The following is an 18,854-nucleotide window of genomic DNA, read 5'->3' as shown; positions in this document are numbered from 1 at the left end:
TGATGAACATTTGTTTGCAATGTGCATACATAACTTGATTTTGACAAAAAGCTCAGGATGCAATGCGAAGTGCAAATCTCCAGAGATTGGAGTAAATGAGTGTAAACACTTAACCAGAAAAAGAGAGCATTGTAGCTTTGGTGATAATTATGACTGATTAGGTGAAAAAACACTTAACAGGCAAGTCTTGTACATTTCATATGTGGATTTTATGTATGATATTTTCAGTTTTACATGCTGCAGGTCCTGCCATTATTGCAACACTGTCATATGATAGCTCTGTAGAAATGCTGTGTAATGTGGTTAATGCAGTCTGCAATGATTACCATTGTCTCTAAGATTATAACAAGTAATCTGCTGTGCATTCTTCTTTTTCAGGGTGCAGACTTGGCTCATGTATTCTGTACCAAAGATGCTGCTCCTGTAATAAAATCATACAGTCCTGAACTTATTGTCCATCCTGTTCTGTAAGTGTTCCTAGTTTAAATATTTTATTAATTCACCAGTGCTAAAAGTTGCATTTATTTAAGTATGCCGTTTGAACTTTACCACTTACTACCTCGTACCCTTTGCTACCCCACCTTGACTTAGTTGCACCAGCGACTGCTGTTTCACCTACTTACCACTAGTACCTTTTGACCAGTTTGCATTTCGACTCTCACTGTAACAGTTAGATGTTCATCGTGCATACAGCTGCAGTCATAACAGTCATAACAGATGGGTTCTCCTGCTGTCAGGCAGGTCCTCGGTCGGCCGAATTCCAAAGTCTAGGTCCGGGGTCGGTTGTCGTCGCTTCTTCCTTGACGTCAGTGCGACAGGGGTATAAAAGAACCAGCCGACGCCATTTTCTTCAGTCTTTCTTGCCGCGCGGTGCCCGAAGCAGAAGCAGTTCGCAAGTGCCGGTCGGCCAGCTCCTGAAATTACAAAAATTTTCCAACCGGAGTCTTCTTGAAAGTTAAGTACCCCATTGGGGAAACTTTTCTTGCCTCAGACCGATGTCAGACAAAGTTAATAATTGTATTCCATGTGGGAAGCAAATACCGCATAAGGATTTCCATTCCCTCTGTATTCCTTGTTTAGGCCCAGATCACGACGTCTCGGTCTGTCGCTTTTGTGCTACATTCAACAAACGCACCATTAAGCACCGTCGGAGTTCGCCCAGCATTATTTTGGCAAAAACTTTAACTATATTATGTCGTCGGATACTCCGACTACAGTTTTGTCTAAAAAACGCAAAGATAAGGACCGGCACACGAGGTCCGCGGCCTCTACCGACACCACGCCAAAGCCGACTACATGTGGTCCGGTTCTCAGCGAGGCACCTACGCAGCCCCTGACTACCGATAACACTACATTGGCGGTGTCTCCTGTGGCCGAGGTCGCAGGCTCCTCGGCCCACACCCCGACTACAGATACCGAAGCCACACTTGGCGGTGAATCTCAAAATGTAGACAGGTCTACCTCCTCTCAAGGTGTCTTCAGACCTTCCTCTTCTTTTTCCATCAAGGCTTTCACCAAGTCTAAAGCAGCCATGCATTCTAAGAGACAAGCTACACAGGGCCCATCTCCAGGCCCCATGCCTAAAAAAACAGATGCTTAAGATGGCTGAGGATCTAATTACTCTTATCAGGGGTTCTCAACCCCCCCCCCCCCGGACAAAGAATCCCCCTCCTCTGATCAGGGCTCCATTATATCAGAGCACTCTGATGAGCAGGAACATTCTTACTCCCCTTTTGAAGACTCTGATGCAGAGGAGTCCATTCCTTCTGTATCCCCCCCAGAGGATTACTCATTTGGGGAAACTTTGCATACCTTAAGGGAGCACTTCCACTGGGAAGGCCAGGATTATTCAGATTCCAAGAAAAGGCTTAGGGAATTTCTCCTGCTACCTCAGCATAGGCCTCTAGCTATACCTCCTGTCTTGGACATACTAGATGATGTGTACACGGAGGCCTGCCTTAACCCGGATTCTCTACCTCCAGCTCCAGTCAAGCCTGACAGGTACTACAGGGTTCCTGGCTCACACCAATTTCTATACAAAAGCCATGCTGCTGACCCAGAAACTATCTCACAGGGCCCCAAGGGAATTAAGGCCTCCACTGCTAAAAATCCATTACCTTCAGAGAGAGATTCCAGATCCTTAGAAAGGCGGGGAAAAAAGGTATATACCTCGGCCACCTTAACCATGAGGGCATTAAACTGTCAATTCCATATGCTAAAGTACCAACAGTTTTTGTTATCACAATTGAGAAGTAAAATGTCACAAACTGAACAACCAGACTTGAAGGAGTTGCAGGATTTGATGCATAGTGCAGAACAAGTGGGTAAACATACCTTGCAATGTGGTTTTGATGCTCTAGAGGCCTCATGTAGAGCTGCTGTTACAGGATCAGTCATACGTAGACATGCCTGGCTCAAGGAACAAACCTTACCAGATCATGTCAAAGCTAAATTACTAGATGCCCCTCTACAAAAGGATGTATTATTTGGTGCTAATGCTGAGGAGGTTTTAAGGAAAATGGAGGAAAAGGCTAAATCAATGCAAACAGTGAAAGATTTTCTACAGGTACAACCACCACGTTTCAGTAGAAATTGGCCTTCCAAAAATTGGTCCTTTCCAGCCACGGACAGACCCCAAAGAGGTAGATACAGGCTCCCGAGGGGCAGAGGGCAATCCCAAGGATCGTTTAGAGGCAGACAATGGCAAGCTCCTACACAAAGAGGTGGTGAGGATAACTCGCAGCCATTCAGAAAGCAAGCACAATGACTTTCCCCTTTGCATGCCAAGCAAGACTCAAATGGCAGCACCATTAGGTGGAAAACTGGCATTATTTTCAAAAAATTGGCATATTGTCACAAAAGACAAATTGATCCTGGACATTATAAACAGAGGCTACAGATTCCATTTTCATACCCTTCCAAAAATGAGAGGCATGCCAAACCTGCCACACAATCAAAGGGCAGAGGCACAAAGACAAATTTCAGATCTCATAGACATGAAAGCTATTCAAGAGGTACCTACGCACGAACAAGGTCAAGGTTTTTATTCCAGACTATTCCTGGTACCAAGGAAGGAAAAAGATTGGAGACCTATTTTGGACCTATCCATCCTGAACACATTTCTACTCGTACCAAAATTTAAGATGCTCACTCTACAGCAGCTTCTTCCCATGCTGGGCAAGGAGTCTTGGCTGGTAACATTGGACCTCAAGGAGGCATACCTGCATGTCCCAATCAGACAAAATTGCAGAAGATACCAAAGATTTCTTGCAGGTTCAACCCATTATCAATTCTCTGCATTGCCCTTTGGCTTATCTACTGCACCCAGAGTATTCACGAAATGCCTGGCATCAGTAATTGCCTATTGCAGACTTCAAGGGATACAGATATACCCCTATTTGGACGACTGCCTGATCCAAGCAGACAGCAAGCACATTCTTCTGAAACATCTGGCTTATGTAATAATGTTGTTGAATTCTCTGGGATACACAGTCAACAAAAAGAAATCAAGGCTAATACCCTCTCGGAAAATAATTTTCCTGGGTGCCAACTTGGACACAAATACCCAGATGGTCTACCTCACGCCAGAGAAGCAGGGGCAACTAACTCAATACTTCAGAACACTAGCAAATTGCACCAGGCTGACTGCAAGGAAAATCCTGCAGGCTCTGGGATTCATAGCATCTTGCATCTTACTAATCCCATGTGCAAAGCTGCATATGAGGAAACTTCAATGGTACCTGAAAAACCTATGGTCTCAACACAGCCACAGTTTGGAAACAATAATACCACTAATTCCATGTCTTCAAAAGGAATTTCTGTGGTGGGCTCAAGCATGCCAAACAAACACAGGTCTCCCATTCAGCAAGTCTCAAGCAAACCAAGTCATCACAACAGACGTCTCGGACTACGTATGGGGGGTGCACATGACAGACAGATTCAGGGCAAATGGTCCCAAAAAGAAAAGCACCTACACATCAATCAAAAGGAAATGCTAGCAGTAATAAATGCCATTATAGCTTTCAAAGACCTCCTGCAACCAGGTCAACTATTGATAAGGACGGACAACACCACAGTAATGTGGTACATAAACAAACAGGGAGGAACCCATTCATACCCCCTATGCAGACTGGCCATGTCACTTTGGAACATGGCCCTGGACTTACAAATCGAACTACAAGCACAGTACTTGCCAGGCAAGGAAAACACGCTGGCAGACAACCTAAGCAGAAATATGACAGATCCACATGAATGGAAGTTGCATCCTCAAGTTTTTACAGAGATAACTCAAGCATGGGGAAGGCCAGACATAGTTCTCTTTGCCTCCCACAAAATCACCAATTGACAAAATTCTGCTCAAGGATTTTTCATCCAAAGGCCTGGAGAGTGGACGCTCTCTTTCAGTTGGACATCAATGACAGTTTATGCCTTCCCACCTCTTCCTCTGCTGCCCAAAGTTCTATTAAAAACCAGAGCAGACAGACCAAAGATGATTCTCATTGCTCCAGACTGGCCAAGACAACACTGGTACCCACTCCTGAGGAGCCTGACACATTCCCCACCATGGACCCTGCCTCTAATGCCTCTTCTTCTGACTCAGCACAGCTTCAAAACTCTTCACAGTCAGCTAAAAACACTCAGTCTAGCCGCATGGAAGATTCCTTAGCATCACAACAGACCCTACTCTCCAAGGAGGTGCAGGATGTCATTTTGGAGGACAGAAAGCAGTCTACTAGAAAAACTTACTCCGCAAAATGGAAACGGTTTTGTGTCTGGAATGAGAAAGGCCAGGATCCTGGAAAACTGAATTTACCTCAAATATTAGAGTATCTAGCTGAGCTGCTAAGCAGTGGACTTTTTCTCCTCCATCAAAATCCATGCCTCAGCCATTTCTGCAGAATACAACACGGATCCACCCTTATTCTCTCACCCCCTCTTAAGACAGTTCCTCAGAGGGGCTAAGAATCTAAAACCCCCAAGGAAACAACCAATACCTGCTTGGGATCTCAATTTCATTCTAGAAAAGCTGACCTTGCCTCCTTTTGAGCCAGCTGCCTCATCAGATTTGCAATATTTGTCCTGGAAAACAGCTTTCCTTCTGGCTATTACCTCAGCTCGTAGGGTATCGGAACTACAAGCTCTCATGGCTGTGCAGCCTTTCATCATCTTCCATCAGGACAGTTTCCTTACGAACCAACCCGTCCTTTATGCCAAAAGTGGTATCCAGGGTAGCTTTGAATCAGGCTATACACTTACCTACCTTTTATCCTAATCCTCAAAACAAAGGGGAGAGATTACTACATTCCTTGGACATCCACAGACAACTGCGTTATTATTTGGACAGAACAAAGCTTTTCAGAAAATCAGAACAGCTCTTTGTCCTATGCTATAGGAGCTCAAGGAAAGCCAATTTCCAAACAGACTATCTCAAAATGGATAGCCCATTGCATGCGCTTTTGCTATTTTTTTCATGGCAAAACTGTGCCTACAGGCATCAGATCTCACTCCACAAGGGCCACGGCTACCTCTGCAGCTTTCCTCAGAGGAGTTCCTACCAAAGATATTTTGGAAGCAGCCACATGGAGTTCTGTGCATACCTTCTCCAAGCACTACCACCTGCCATTATACTCCAAATCTAGAGCGGGCTTTGCCACTGCAGTCTTGCAGGGCATTCTGGCTCCTCCTAGTTCCACCTAGTGCCTACCACCCCTTTCTTAGCTTTGGGATTCTACCCATCTGTTATGACTGCAGCTGTATGCACGATGAACATAGTACAGTTTTGTACCTACCATAAATGTAGATGTTCGAGTGCTAATACAGCTGCAGTCCAGGTTTCCCTCCCTCCTTCCCCTCTTGGGACAGGCCTATTGGCTAACACCTCCTCATGCAACCTGATTGGGGTATTCATTCATGATGTATTTGCTTGCACTATTGTATTTTGATTATATGGCATTGCTTTATTACACAAATTTATGTATTGCCTTCCTTCTGGGGGCACCTGACATCTGGGGCAAGAAAAACTGAAGAAAATGGCATTGGCTGGTTCTTTTATACCCCCTGTCGCACTGACGTCAGGGAAGAAGCGACGACAACCGACACCGGACCTAGACTTTGGAATTCGGCCGACCGAGGACCCGCCTAACGCCAGGAGAACCCATCTGTTATGACTGTTATGACTGCAGCTGTATTAGCACTCGAACATCTACATTTATGGTAGGTACAAAACTGTACTTTTCTGATTGGTGGGCGTCTGTCATCTGGGTTGTGATTACAGTCTTAAGCTGTTGGGGAGATTTTTGAGCTCCTAGCTCTGCCCTTCTTCTGCTTTCTGGTCTGCAGTTGTAATATCTGCACTGTGGTGCTTGCCTACTCTCTTGGATTCAAAAAGATTGTTAGGCCTATCTATGTGCTCCACCAGCCAGTGTCCATGTAATATCTGCCACAGCTATGGGAAAGTTGTGGATTAGGTCTTGCTCCATCTCTGGTGAAAGGAAACATCCCTGTGCCGTGGTATGTCCTCCAGCTTACTGTTCTCTGTCCACAAAGCAGGTTGCTTGCAGTCACTGCAAACAGGCCAACATATTCTTGTTTGTTTGTTAGTTGTCTTTGTAGCTTTCTGTCATGTCAGTCATTTCAGGGGAGATTTTCTCCAGGTTCTACCACCTCACTTGAAGTGGCTGTGGAAGGTTTTGTATGCATCAGGACATGCACTTTGGTTGTATGTGGTCTGCCGAGATGGTGACACTGTTTTTCTTCGGGAAAATTCAGTTCTGCTACAAAATTTTGCAGAGTTTCTTGGGTGGCGGCAGCAGGTGAAGAAGATGGAGAAGGGGGAAATTAGAGTCTTTGAAGAAAAAAGTAGATGATCCTCCTCCACTCCTTTAAACCCTTCCTGATGCAGTCTGCTAGGTTTTCTGAGCAATTTAGATTAGACTCAGGATGGTGAGTCTTTGGGTAAATGAATATGAGGGAATAGGTAAAATGGTCATAAAAAGCCTAGCTGAGCAATAGGGCAAATGATACTTTTTGCAAAAAACTATGGCAGCGTATTAAAAAAATATAATTTATCATTTTTTGAGTTTTATAAAACTGCTTGTTTTTGCATTACAGGTACTTCAAACAAAAATATCAGTCTAGATAAATTTACACATAGCTGCATACAGTTGCATAATGATTAGTCACAACAGTTACACAATTTCTGGTTTAATATTCTTAGCCTCAGCAATAGTTTAAACTGCTCTTTCCAGTGCGTCTGGGTGCATTTTCCTGGCTTTAACTTTGTTTACCCTTATAGTCCGTTATTCTTGATTTAGAAATATCTGTACTGTAGCATTTTAACATAACTTTGAAATGCCTGAAGGTTGTGTCTGAACTTCATTATTCTAAATCTTTATACCATGTTTTTTGTAGTTTGCGTTTTCAGTATTTTAACTTTCTAATCATTTCACCAATGTAGAAAGCTATGCTCTTAGAGCAAATGGCAAAATGCATCAGTTTGTGTCTGCATTGTAACTGGTTCTGTTCACAGTGGTTTACAGAATGTTCTGAATCAATTATTTGTACGCAGAACATTTTCTGCAACCATAAACTTTAATATCCTTGAATATGCTTCTTAAAGTCCTAGAGACACTTTTCCCATTATTGTGGCAGAAGGTGGGAGACGGACCCCTAAATGGAAACAAACTGTGTTACTAGGAAAGGCTCCTTTTGTTTTTTTTAATCTATGGTCCGGTTAAATTCAGATTATATCAAATTTCATTTCTCAAGCTAAGTGTTCTCAGAGAGGTTGTACAGATCAACTTTGTTTCTTTAATCAGCATAGAACTCTGATCCCTTTGGTCCATTTTCAGGCTCAACCTGTGAATACTTACATGTTTCAGATGAGATAAAGCATTTTGTGAAAAGCAAACATAACAGTAGGCATGAAAAATTGGACATCAAAAGTTTTGTATTTTTAATATGTACAGTATGCAACAGGTCCATGTACCATTCCCTCAAAGAGCAACCATTTCTATAACTAGTGACATTAACTACGTGAGGCTTTGCCATGTGCTCCTCCTGCTATTTGATTCTGCTATAAAATCATCAAAGCTAATTTCCACAACAGCCATTAACAGGGCTGCACTGGAGAAAAAAGATGAATCTTCTGCTTTCATTTTTTTCTTCTGTCTTTATTTTTCCACCTTTCATTGAAAGGTGAAGTATAAGAAGGTCTTTGAACCATTCGTGTCTATTCCCATGAATAAGTGAAGGGTATACTCCTCTTTCTTATAAGAAAGAGGCGTGATGTAGCTGTAATCAGTTTTTAGTCTTCCAGACTTGGAAGATAATGGTATTAAATCTTCCCAGTCCTTAGAATCATCATCATGGTAAGTGGCTAAATCCAGAAGGAAGTAGTGTTACCTAGCCAGAATCTCTGGGAGTTGGTGGAGGCCCTTGATTAGTTTCTTTGGCTAACCTTTGTTTTGATGAGCTCAGATTGTGTCACAGTCAGTGCTCTTTGACATTTACTCTCAAAGAAGAAAGAGTAAAGAATTAGTCTGTTAGAAGAGACTGGTGCATTTTAAAGAGATACCTCCATAAGATCTAATTTCCTGTTAGTCGAGGTCTCCAAACCATTATCCTGCAACCCCCACCAACGAGACATGGAACTCGGAGCATTAGATGAGGCTGTGCATACATGTTTCAGCAACTTCAAAGTATCCTCGTTTCCTTGTACCACAAGCTAATTGAAGATTATTGTTAACACAGCTACATGTGAAGACCTAGTGATGCCTGTCAGACCAAAGTCTAATGGAAAGATGACCTAGTAGGTGTCATAAGGAAACCACATCTCATGCCATTGGGGTTCTTACTATGGCCATGATAATGCTTGTTAGCCAACACCAAGAAGTATTGCTGAAGGTTTGAATCTTTTAAGTTTAGTTGGAAAACTGAACTTTTGCAGGAAAGTCTGATAGAAGTATCTTTGTGATGGCAAACCAGGCAGCCCTAGTGCATGGCTTGACGCACAAGTGATCTTCATTGTACATGCAATTATATTGCAGGTGAACATCTGATCTGATAATAGTGCATGGTATAAAGGGTAGAGGCCACCCACACCATCTTTATTTATTTATTTTTCTGCCACGCAGTTTTCAGAAGTCAGTCTGTTCGTTAGCATTATGCTGTGCAACTTCCAGAGCTGTAATTAGTACCCATTTTTGAATTTGTCATCTTTTTTGTACTGTTACATTATATTCTGTTTGACTGATTAGATCTGTGAATTAGAGATCTTTCTGAGGACAGTGTCTTTCCCATAATAGATAACAACAGTACTTTTGACAGAAATGATTTTCAATTTAAATTTTTTTTTCTTGCCTTGGTCCTTGGATAAATTCAGTCTTTAAGCTGTTTGCTTCCTTTACTGTCAGAACTCTTGTGTAGAACATGTGCTACCTTAGAACATAAAAAACCTTTAACTTTGAGACAAGAGGCAACCACCCCTGAATCTGTGGGACAGGTATCTCAAGCACATGCATCTAGGGAATCTTAAGTGTCCTAATAATATGTATAAATGATTGGCTGTAAAAACTTACATAGCTAGAGAGTATGAGGCTTTTAAATCCCTATCATTCATGTGAAAGCATGAGTATTTAGAGGTAGAAGATGTCATCTGTGGATATGCCTCGTGTGTGGCTGCACCTTCAGAAACTGAGGGGATACTGGCATCTTTGAATCTCCAGGCATTTCAAGAATTATGAGCTAGGTCAAAGCAAGATAGTATACATAGTTTGCTAGAAATCACTTGTGTACTAAGAAGGTTCTCTTACCTCTTCTGATATTGTGCTTTTTGTGCATGAACGTGAATTCCTTGGGGAAGAAGCTACCTTTTTGTGGACACTGAGCTCATATGGGTTGAGCCTCCCAAACTGAACCCATTAGTTCTTGGCATCAGTCCCATCAGTATCTGCTTTGGCTTCCCTCAAGTTTTGACAGCAGACAGTTTGCTGAGGAATATGTGGATAACATATTATATCCGTGGTCCCGATATCTATTTTTGCATACCTGGGACAGCTTGGCCATGTAGAGAAGGGGGCCATCCCCAGAGCTCTCTTTTTACTCAGATGTGGATACAGATGAGAAGTTAGTTTAAGCTACCTTGATTCACTCACCATTCAGCAGTGTTACTAGCAACAATGAGTTTGTGCCACATCTATCCGTTCATGCCCTGTCCTAGTAAGGTTGCTACAGGGACATTTTTCATGGGGAATCAGAGTTGTCTAGATCTGATTGCTGGGTTTGTTAGAAATGGAGGCGTCCATGCCTTGTTTTCTTTCTGTTATGAAAACCTTTGAGGATGCTTTCAAATTGCCTGTCACCCACTGGGTCCCAAGAAACCTTGATCAAGACAGATTGAAGTATTTGTGCAAAAACCTGGTGGCTGATTCTGCAGTTATATCTCTGGATTTGGCTAGAAGATCTAAGCTAATGCCTGCTAATAACACTGTACCTAATGACAAAAGAATCGTGTATATTTTTTTAAATGTTTTATTAAATACACAGCATTTAGACAAAGGTATGGACAGACATATGCGTGCACACAAAAACACACGCACACAAAAACACACGCACACAAAAACACACGCACACAAAAACACACACACACACACACACACACAAAAACAAACGTACAAAAAAACATTGTACATATATTTTTAGAGTTTCTTGCATTATGCATATATTTTTCTTTAACAATTACGTTCACTCCAACCTTACATAAATTGTGGTCCCCAAACTTAGGGAGCTTATGAAAGAAAAGTAACCAGAAGTCTTGTAGAGGTATTAAACTTATTTCAGAAATCTTATGAAAAATTGTATAAAGCAGAGGAATGTGTGTAAACCAAGGAAGAGCAAAAATGGAAATATTTATGCAAGATTTAATTTCTCCAAGATTAAAGGAAGATGAGGCTCAACTGGTAGTTAAGACAGGAGGAGATTATGTAGAAACAGAACTGTGTAGTGAATCTGCAGGGAAGCCTCAAGAAACCGATTGTATTCGAGTGGAAGTTAGGAGGAAAGAAAGTAATAAAGATCTGGAAGATTTTGTTTAATGGTATTTTAAAAGGAGCCTAAGCACCAGCATTTTGGAAGCAAGCTCTTGTGGCTGTATTACCCAAAGAAGGTAAAGACCCATCAGACCCAGCCTCATATAGACTGATTTCAATTTTAACCATGATTATAAGGTGTTTATGCCTGTACTGGCTACATGAATGAGGAAGGTGTTGCCAAAATTAATAGGTAAGGGGTGTCTGTGTGTGTGTTTGTCTGTGTGTGTTTTTAAGGGTAACACCATTAATAAAACAATGATAATCCAGAGGGAAACAGAATATAAGAAAATACTGCTGCTGTTGGTGGGTCTTGATGTAGAGAAAGCATTTGACAGAGTAAGCTGGGATTTTATGATTAGAACAATGGAAGCAACTGCATTCCCCTGATACAATAATAAGGCTAATTAGGAGGATGTATGAAAGACTGGAGGCAAGAACTAAAGTGATGGAGTTCCTCTCCATCAAGCTCTGTTCAATCAGATGAACCAGGCAGGGGTATTCTTTCCCCTTTATTTGCTTTATATTTACAGACATTTACAAAGAAAATAAGCAAATCAGAAATTCAAGGATGTTATTGGTATGGTAGTCAGGAAAAGATGGCTTTATTCACAAATTATATTTTGTACTTGATAAATCTTGAAAAGAATACCTTAGTGTTGTGAAACATGTTGACAGTTTCAATTTTTTTGTGAATTTAAAATTAATAAATATAAAGGCTGTAGCCATAAATTATGTGCCCGGTCATGACTCTGTTCATTAATATCCATATTTATGGGGACATAACATGGAGTATTTTAAGATTATAGATTAAAAAGGCTTTCTTATAACAGTTAAGGATGTGTGGAAAGTGGCTAAAGAAAAGATAATAGAAAAGCTGAAAAGTTGGAAGCTCTTGTTTATGGATATTAGTAGCAAGATGCAAGCAGTGAAAATGTTTGGTCCCTTTAGTTTTATATACAAGTCAGGCATATCTTTATCAGCCATACCAAAAGTTGATGGGATGAGTTGATACTCCCAGAAGAAAAAGGTGGTTTAGGATTACCTGATTTGAAGGGATGTTTTAGTGCTATACAGTTAAGACTTTGGCTATAATTCAAAGTGGAACGGGATGATGAAGTGTGGGGGGGGTTAAAGAAATAAGGAGAGAGTGGAATTTTGGTTGCAGATCCTTAAGGAGAATAATAACCACCATACTGAATATATTCATAAAGTTGCAGAAAGTATTCTAAGAAATAAGCCAACACAAGGATGGAGAAAGGAGATTTTGCCACTAGGGATGACTGAAAATAGGTGATATCAAAATAGGCAAGAGAGGGCTGGATTTCATTGGAGAAAACTGGCAAGGGAACAAGGTATTTGGGAGCAAGTAACTAAAGTAGAAAAGGTAATATAGTAGGATGAGGCAAAGAAGTTTGGACTGCAAGTTAGAGACTGCTTTCTGTATCAACGATTGATATCAGTGTAAGCAAAGAGAAAGCTAAAGGAGAGTCTTAACTGAAAGACTTGCTCGGATAGAGTTTCTATTGACTCTGGAACAGAAGCTGCTGTTAAAAGAGGGATAAATTTGTAGGGCATATAAAAATATTGCATGATAACTATAATCCATCAAAACAGGTTAGAAAAGATTGGAAAGAGACTGAAAAAGCAATTTATAAGGTAACAATGGGAAGACGTATGTTTGGCTCCCAGGTGTGCAGCAAAATGCAGAAGGTTTAGAATTTTTTTTCTTGGAAATATTTGCATAAGTATTTTTTACTGCAAGCAGACTTAAAATAATTTTTCCTTAGGTAGATAGCAAATGTTGGAGTGTGGTGGGGAATAAAGAGTTAACTGGGGATGGAGTGATTTATGTAACGTTGGACGGAAAGACCATTGTTGTAAAGAAAGAAAACATGCAATGTGTGTGAATGGAAAAATGTTAATATGGCTTGTTTTCTTTCCTGTTAACTTGTACGTGCCTGTGTCTTGCGTGGTAATTTAATAAAGGTGTTGAGCAAAATTACATAAGTTGCTTAACTCTTGCCTTCCCTTAAATTTCACTCCTCCTTTTCCTGAAAATTATTTTTTCATGTATTGTTCCAGTATATTCATAGGTAGGTACTAGGCTATCGGCCCAAGGGCCTAAGTAAGCCTAGCCAACAAGGCCACTCAAGAAAGTTATTTTCCTGTGCCCGTCGAGCAGAGCCACAGAAGTGATCCCCAGGGTGTATTTCCTATTTCGCATCCACTTATAAAGATTTTTCTTGAAGAGTGCTAATGAGGAACTTTGCTTGACGTAGATGGGTAGCTTGTCCCAGAGTATGGGAAGTCTCTGTGACAGGAATCAATCCAGCATGTCATGTTTATTGTGGTGACAAGGTTTATGTCCCTAGATTGTGTAGCTCTGAGGGATTAGGATTTCTTTAGGTGTACCATGTCCAACAACTCTGGGTTTGACATAGCTTTATATGTTAGGCAGAGATCACCTCGGAGTAGGCGATATTCCATGGAGTAAAACTGGAGTTTTTTGAAATGGTCACTGTAGGGCATCTGTTTGAGGCCAGTAATCCTCTTTGTGAGATACTTCTGTGGCCTTTCCACCTGCTGCAGATGTCCTGTGAGGTACATTCTAAAAGGGACATTGTACTCTATAATGGGTCTAATGAGTGTCGAGTAGAGGGGAACAACAACCTCTTTTTTCCTAGATGAGAACCATTTTGTGGATGTGTGCCACGTAGAAGGATTTCCTGATTACTTTGGCGATGTGATTATCAAAGGAGAGACTACTGTCCACCTGGGTCCCAAGGTCTCATCACACATTCGGTGTTAAGTAGACTGCCGCCTTTGTGGTAGTTCATGGATACAGAGTTTTTACCAGAGGGGATGACAATGCACTTCTTAGCATTGAGCGTGAGGCCATGGCTCTGACACCAGGCATCTGTCTCAGTGAGGCCCTTCTGTAGGATGTCCACATCATTTGGGGACTCAACTATGGCTCCTAGTTTGTAGTCATCTGTGAACTTCGTTAGCCAAAGGCCTTCTGTGTTGGCCTGTACTTCAGAGAAGTAGATACCAAACAGGAGAAGTCCCAGGACTGAACCTTGTGGTACTCCACTTGTCACTGGTTTGACATCAGATTTGGAGTCTGCAACTTTTACAGTGTGGGTTCTGTCAGTGACCCAATTGGCAACCCATTTTGCGACATAGGGATTTATACGTAGTTTAGTGAGTTTAGCTATAATTCCAGAATGGGGGATGGTGTTGAAAGCCTTGGCGAGGTTAAGATAGGCTGTTGTAAACCACCTTACCCTTGTCTACAGCTTTGGTGACTGCCTCAAAGAAGTCGATCGGGTTCAGGAGGCATGATCTACCTTTCACAAACCCGAACTGGGTGGGGTCCAGAGTTTGGAGGTTACCAATGTCTTTGAGTTCCATGGTGATATGTTCCATGTCCTTACAGACCAGGCTCATCAGGCTAATAGGGTGATAGTTCCCGGGATCAGTAGTGGCTGCCCCTTTGTGGAGTGGGATAACTGCTGCTGTGCACCATTCAATGGGCGCAAAGCCTGATGTGAGAGTATGATTGAACATGGTGCTTAGGTGGGGAGCCAGTTCGTTCTGAAGTTCTTGTAAAACGCAGCCTGGGATGTTGTCCGATCCCATGGATGCTGTGTTTTTTGCCTTTAGACTGTGCAGCTTTTACCTGCATAGTTGTGATTACAGGGACTCTGCATTCTTCCTGTATAGAGATGGGCCTTTTAGGGGGTGATAGGTTCAGTGCTAACTTTACCCCTCCTATCTGCCAGGATGTTGGCAATATCAGTTGGTTGTGTAATTTTCGTGCCGTTGTGCTGTAACTCGGAGCAGATCTGGGTATTGCCATTGAGATTCTTGACATAGCTATAGAATGCTTTGTGGTTTTCCCTAGAATCAGTGGCGATTTTGTTTTCGTAGTTAGCTTTGGAGGATCTTATAAGGGATCTCAGCTTCTTACGGAGGCTGACCAGAGAACTCCTCCATTCATGGGATTTTACTCTTTTGCAACAGTTTCTTTCTTCTGTTGTAGAGTTTGTTTATGACAGGGGACCACCAGATTGACTTCCTTTTTTTTTTGGAGGGTAGTGTCTTGATTCTGTTTGGGATAGCACGATCCAAGCATTCGTATAAGTGCTTATAGAGTGCATCTGTGTAGGATTCAGCAGTTGTAACTGTATTGTCCATCTGCATGGGTGTCATGAAGTTCGCCACTTCTGTCTTAAGAAGTACGAAGTTGGCTTTGTAGAAATTTGTTACCATGATTTCCTTAATGGGGAGTGGGGACAGGATGTGGATATCTAGGGTGATTAGCTTATGGTCAGATCTGACCAATGAGGAATTGCCTTCAGGTGTGGAACACCGGTCACTCATGTTGGTAATGACTAGGTCTAGGATATTGTTGCCGCTGGTGGCGGTGTGGATAAGTTGATCCAGGGCATTGGAATTTATGAATTCCAGAAAGTGTTGAGTGAAGGAGTTGGTACATGAGTAGTTTTCCCAGTTAATGACGGGGTAGTTGAAGTCACCCATTATTAGGGTGTTTGGTTGAACCTCAATATTTTCCAGTATATCAAGAAAAGAGTAGTGGAAATCCTGGGGCATGGTTTGCTCTTTCCGTTTTCTAAAGATCCCACCTCCAATTTATCTCTTTTATAATATTGAATACTTCAATTACAGTTGGTTTAGATTTTGATTTACATTTTGTAGTAATTGCGTTTTTGGAAGCAAGTAGCATTAAACATGGCAAGGCCTTGATATGTCTAGGAAATTCTGATATCCCAGCTCAAAAAAATAATTTCTGTACTTAGTCATATGCTGCCCCTACATTTCTGACAAAACTACATTTTAGGAAATTTACATTCGCAAGAAAAAATGTTCCCAGTTACCTTTCTCTTTCCAGTCACACTTCTAGTTAGTGCTGTCTACCTGAGGAAAAATTAGCTGAAGTCTGCTTGGGGGTATAAAAATATAAAAAAATCCTAAACCTTCTGGGCTTTGCATACTCTGAAGCCAAGCTCTTATTTTTACCATATTTTACACTCCATTTTCATTTTATCTCACTCCCTAGCTGCCCCTTTTAAAGATATTAGCTCCCCTAATAACTCTGAAAGCATTTCCATGACCTATTTCTTAAGTTCCTGTCTTTAACAAATAAGTGGGAGAGTGACCTTGTTTAATTTTTACTTCACTGACCAGCATCCATGTAGAATTTATTGGTGCATGATCTGAAGTATTTATGAGATGTTTCAAAGCTTTTGATTAAAATACCCATGCTTTTGTGAAATGTAACCACTATGCAGTGTAGCTCAGTTAGTGTACCTTGGGGATTGATATGTAAATTGTCTGAGTTCCTGCTAGTAAATTTACATCTTCCATTGCAAATGTTCTTGGCATAGAAATATACATCTTTTTATATTTTCCCATCTGGGTCCTTGGATACATCCCCACTATTGCAAAGCATGTTCCAGTTCTCTAGCCGTAAATAATGATTCCTGCTGAAAGCTACTATTTTCACAAAATTCTCACAAGCTCCATGGTAGTAGTTTTAGGTGGAATGTAAAATACATGACATTTGAATCTTCCTTCCTTCCTTCCCTGCCACTAGCCCCTTATTACCACAGATCTCTACCATTATTGTCTTTTTTCTGTCACTATTTGAGTTCCTTTCGCAATCAGTATTGCTCATTTTCCTTTGTCTCTGATACTCTGCAGAATGTATATTCTGATATCCTTTCTTTGCCAAATTCACGTGCTCATTTCTTTCCAAAATATGTTACCTATAGCATTGCTATTTGCACTCTATACGTAATATAATTAAGTACTCTCTGTTTTTACTGTATTTGTAATGGAATACCATTGACATTGCTGAATAAAATTGATAAGGCGGTCATTCTAAGAAGTTGTTACTTTCAGATGTTTTGCATGACAGTCATTTTCCCAGATTTTGTGCTTCAAGAAACAAGGAACAAAATATATTTTAAACCTCCAACCCTTGTTAACTCACAATAAATATGTTGAATTATAAACACTTTTCAAAATGGGAAATTCCCCCCAGTGTAAGGTGGGAGGGTTGCCTGAAATAGACTGCAACACTAACAGGCTTTGCCTATTCTAAAGTTATGCTGAAAGTGTATCCTAGAGCCTGTTTTCTTCCTGCACTGTACCATTTATCAATATCCTGTCTCTGTCTCCCTTCCAGATGTGAAAAAAAAAACTTGCATGATCTCCATTAGATGGTGTTTATCCTTTAGAAGTAATACACTGGCTATCCTTAAATGAGTGAAGAAAACTGTGCACTGTTTTGTTTAATACAACTACCTACAAAGGCATTCACTTCTGTTGGTATTAAGCTTTTATGTTCAATGAACTGCTTTACTAATGCAAGGCACACCAGATACCACAGATGTACAATTTTTCATGCTTTACATTTTCTAGCCCTTTTGTTTAGAGAGAGACAGAGAGTATTTCCCTTGTTTCTGTAGATTGAGGACATTAAACTGAACTTCCATGTGTATAGAAACAGGAGAAAGTATTAGATTTTAATACACATTATATGATCAATACCCTTTTACATCTCCTCCTAGCAGCCAAAGATCACAAAATTACATTGTTCATATATTGCCTTTATCTTGTTACAGTACTTTCCCCAGATAGATTACTCTTTGGAAAAGTTACCTTCATACTTTAATATAACTGGCATAAACAGCAATCGCTGACGAAACTCCTCCCCACATCTCACAGTTAAAATACCTCTGCATATTACACAGAACTACTTTAGAATAGAACATTAATTTATTGCAAAACATTTATTATATGCCTTTTGTTTTCAGCCAAAAAAAAGTTATTTACATTTGCATCTTCACTCCCTTCATTCTTCTTCCAGGCATTAATGACCAAGTCGGAATTATAATTTAGAATATTCCCACCAATTTAACACAGTCAACAAACTTCCATACTTGTTTTTGATCCAATTCTTACAGAAGCACATTTCTCATATTCAGACTGCATCTTGTGGAAATGGCAGTTTGCAGTTCATTTATTTCTTGCATCCGACAGTTTGTTACCGAGCTAATCCTCAAATCCAATCCAACCATTCAGTATTGCTTTTAGTGCCTCAAGCTCATACAAACCTTACCTATAATCCACTAAAGAGGCCTTCCTTTCAGGTCTTGTTTGCTGCCATTGACGAAAGATTTCAACCTTCACCTCTTCTAAATGCTCTTGTTAGAAGTAATTCTTATTTGGAAAAAAAATAGCTATTTTTATAAGCATTATTAACATTAGATTACTATATTTTCATTTACTTTGTTATCTTTAGCGCCTTGTCTTCTTGGCACTAAGGCGGTTGTCTAGCACCATTTCTTATCTCTTACTAAGGTCAAGTGAAAAATAAATGATGGAAGAGTGAAATAAGGTTTTAGATTCATTTAACAACTTATACTAGTAGTGCTATCATTTGTTGTTGCTATTCGTGCTTGTTGTAATGTTAGCTGATCTTGAGTAAAACTTTCCAAAAAATGTGCTGTTAGCACCCCCCAACCCCGAAGTCCCATGATATGTGTGTCTGTCTTAGCCCTGAACAGTTTTAATGAGGAGTGCTCTCTGTAAATGGTTTCATCCTGCTCCCTAGCACTCATGAGATCTAAACTTATTAAAGGCCTTATTGCTATTGAGCAAGCAGAAAAAGGAAGGAAAAAGAAGATGAGGATAGGGACATAAAAAACTTGGGAACGGGGACCAAGCTACCTC

General features: G+C 40.7%; 1 protein-coding gene across 2 annotated transcripts in view; it reads left to right on the top strand.

The window, feature by feature from the left end:
- NAXD (NAD(P)HX dehydratase) overlaps positions 1–18,854 on the top strand; it is an 870,139-nt gene that overhangs the window by 426,720 nt on the left and 424,565 nt on the right. For both annotated transcript variants that reach the window (XM_044072663.1, XM_044072662.1), the window contains exon 4: positions 379–467. In XM_044072663.1, coding sequence (XP_043928598.1) covers positions 379–467 — 89 coding nt within the window. The remainder of the gene's footprint in view (positions 1–378; positions 468–18,854) is intronic.

This window comes from Protopterus annectens, chromosome 5.part0, assembly GCF_019279795.1.
Source record: "Protopterus annectens isolate FY-2018-M chromosome 5.part0, PAN1.0, whole genome shotgun sequence".
In the NCBI taxonomy this organism is placed as follows: domain Eukaryota; kingdom Metazoa; phylum Chordata; order Ceratodontiformes; family Protopteridae; genus Protopterus; species Protopterus annectens.
The sequence above is the reverse complement of the archived record's forward strand: the minus strand, read 5'-3'. Positions and strand labels throughout refer to the sequence as shown.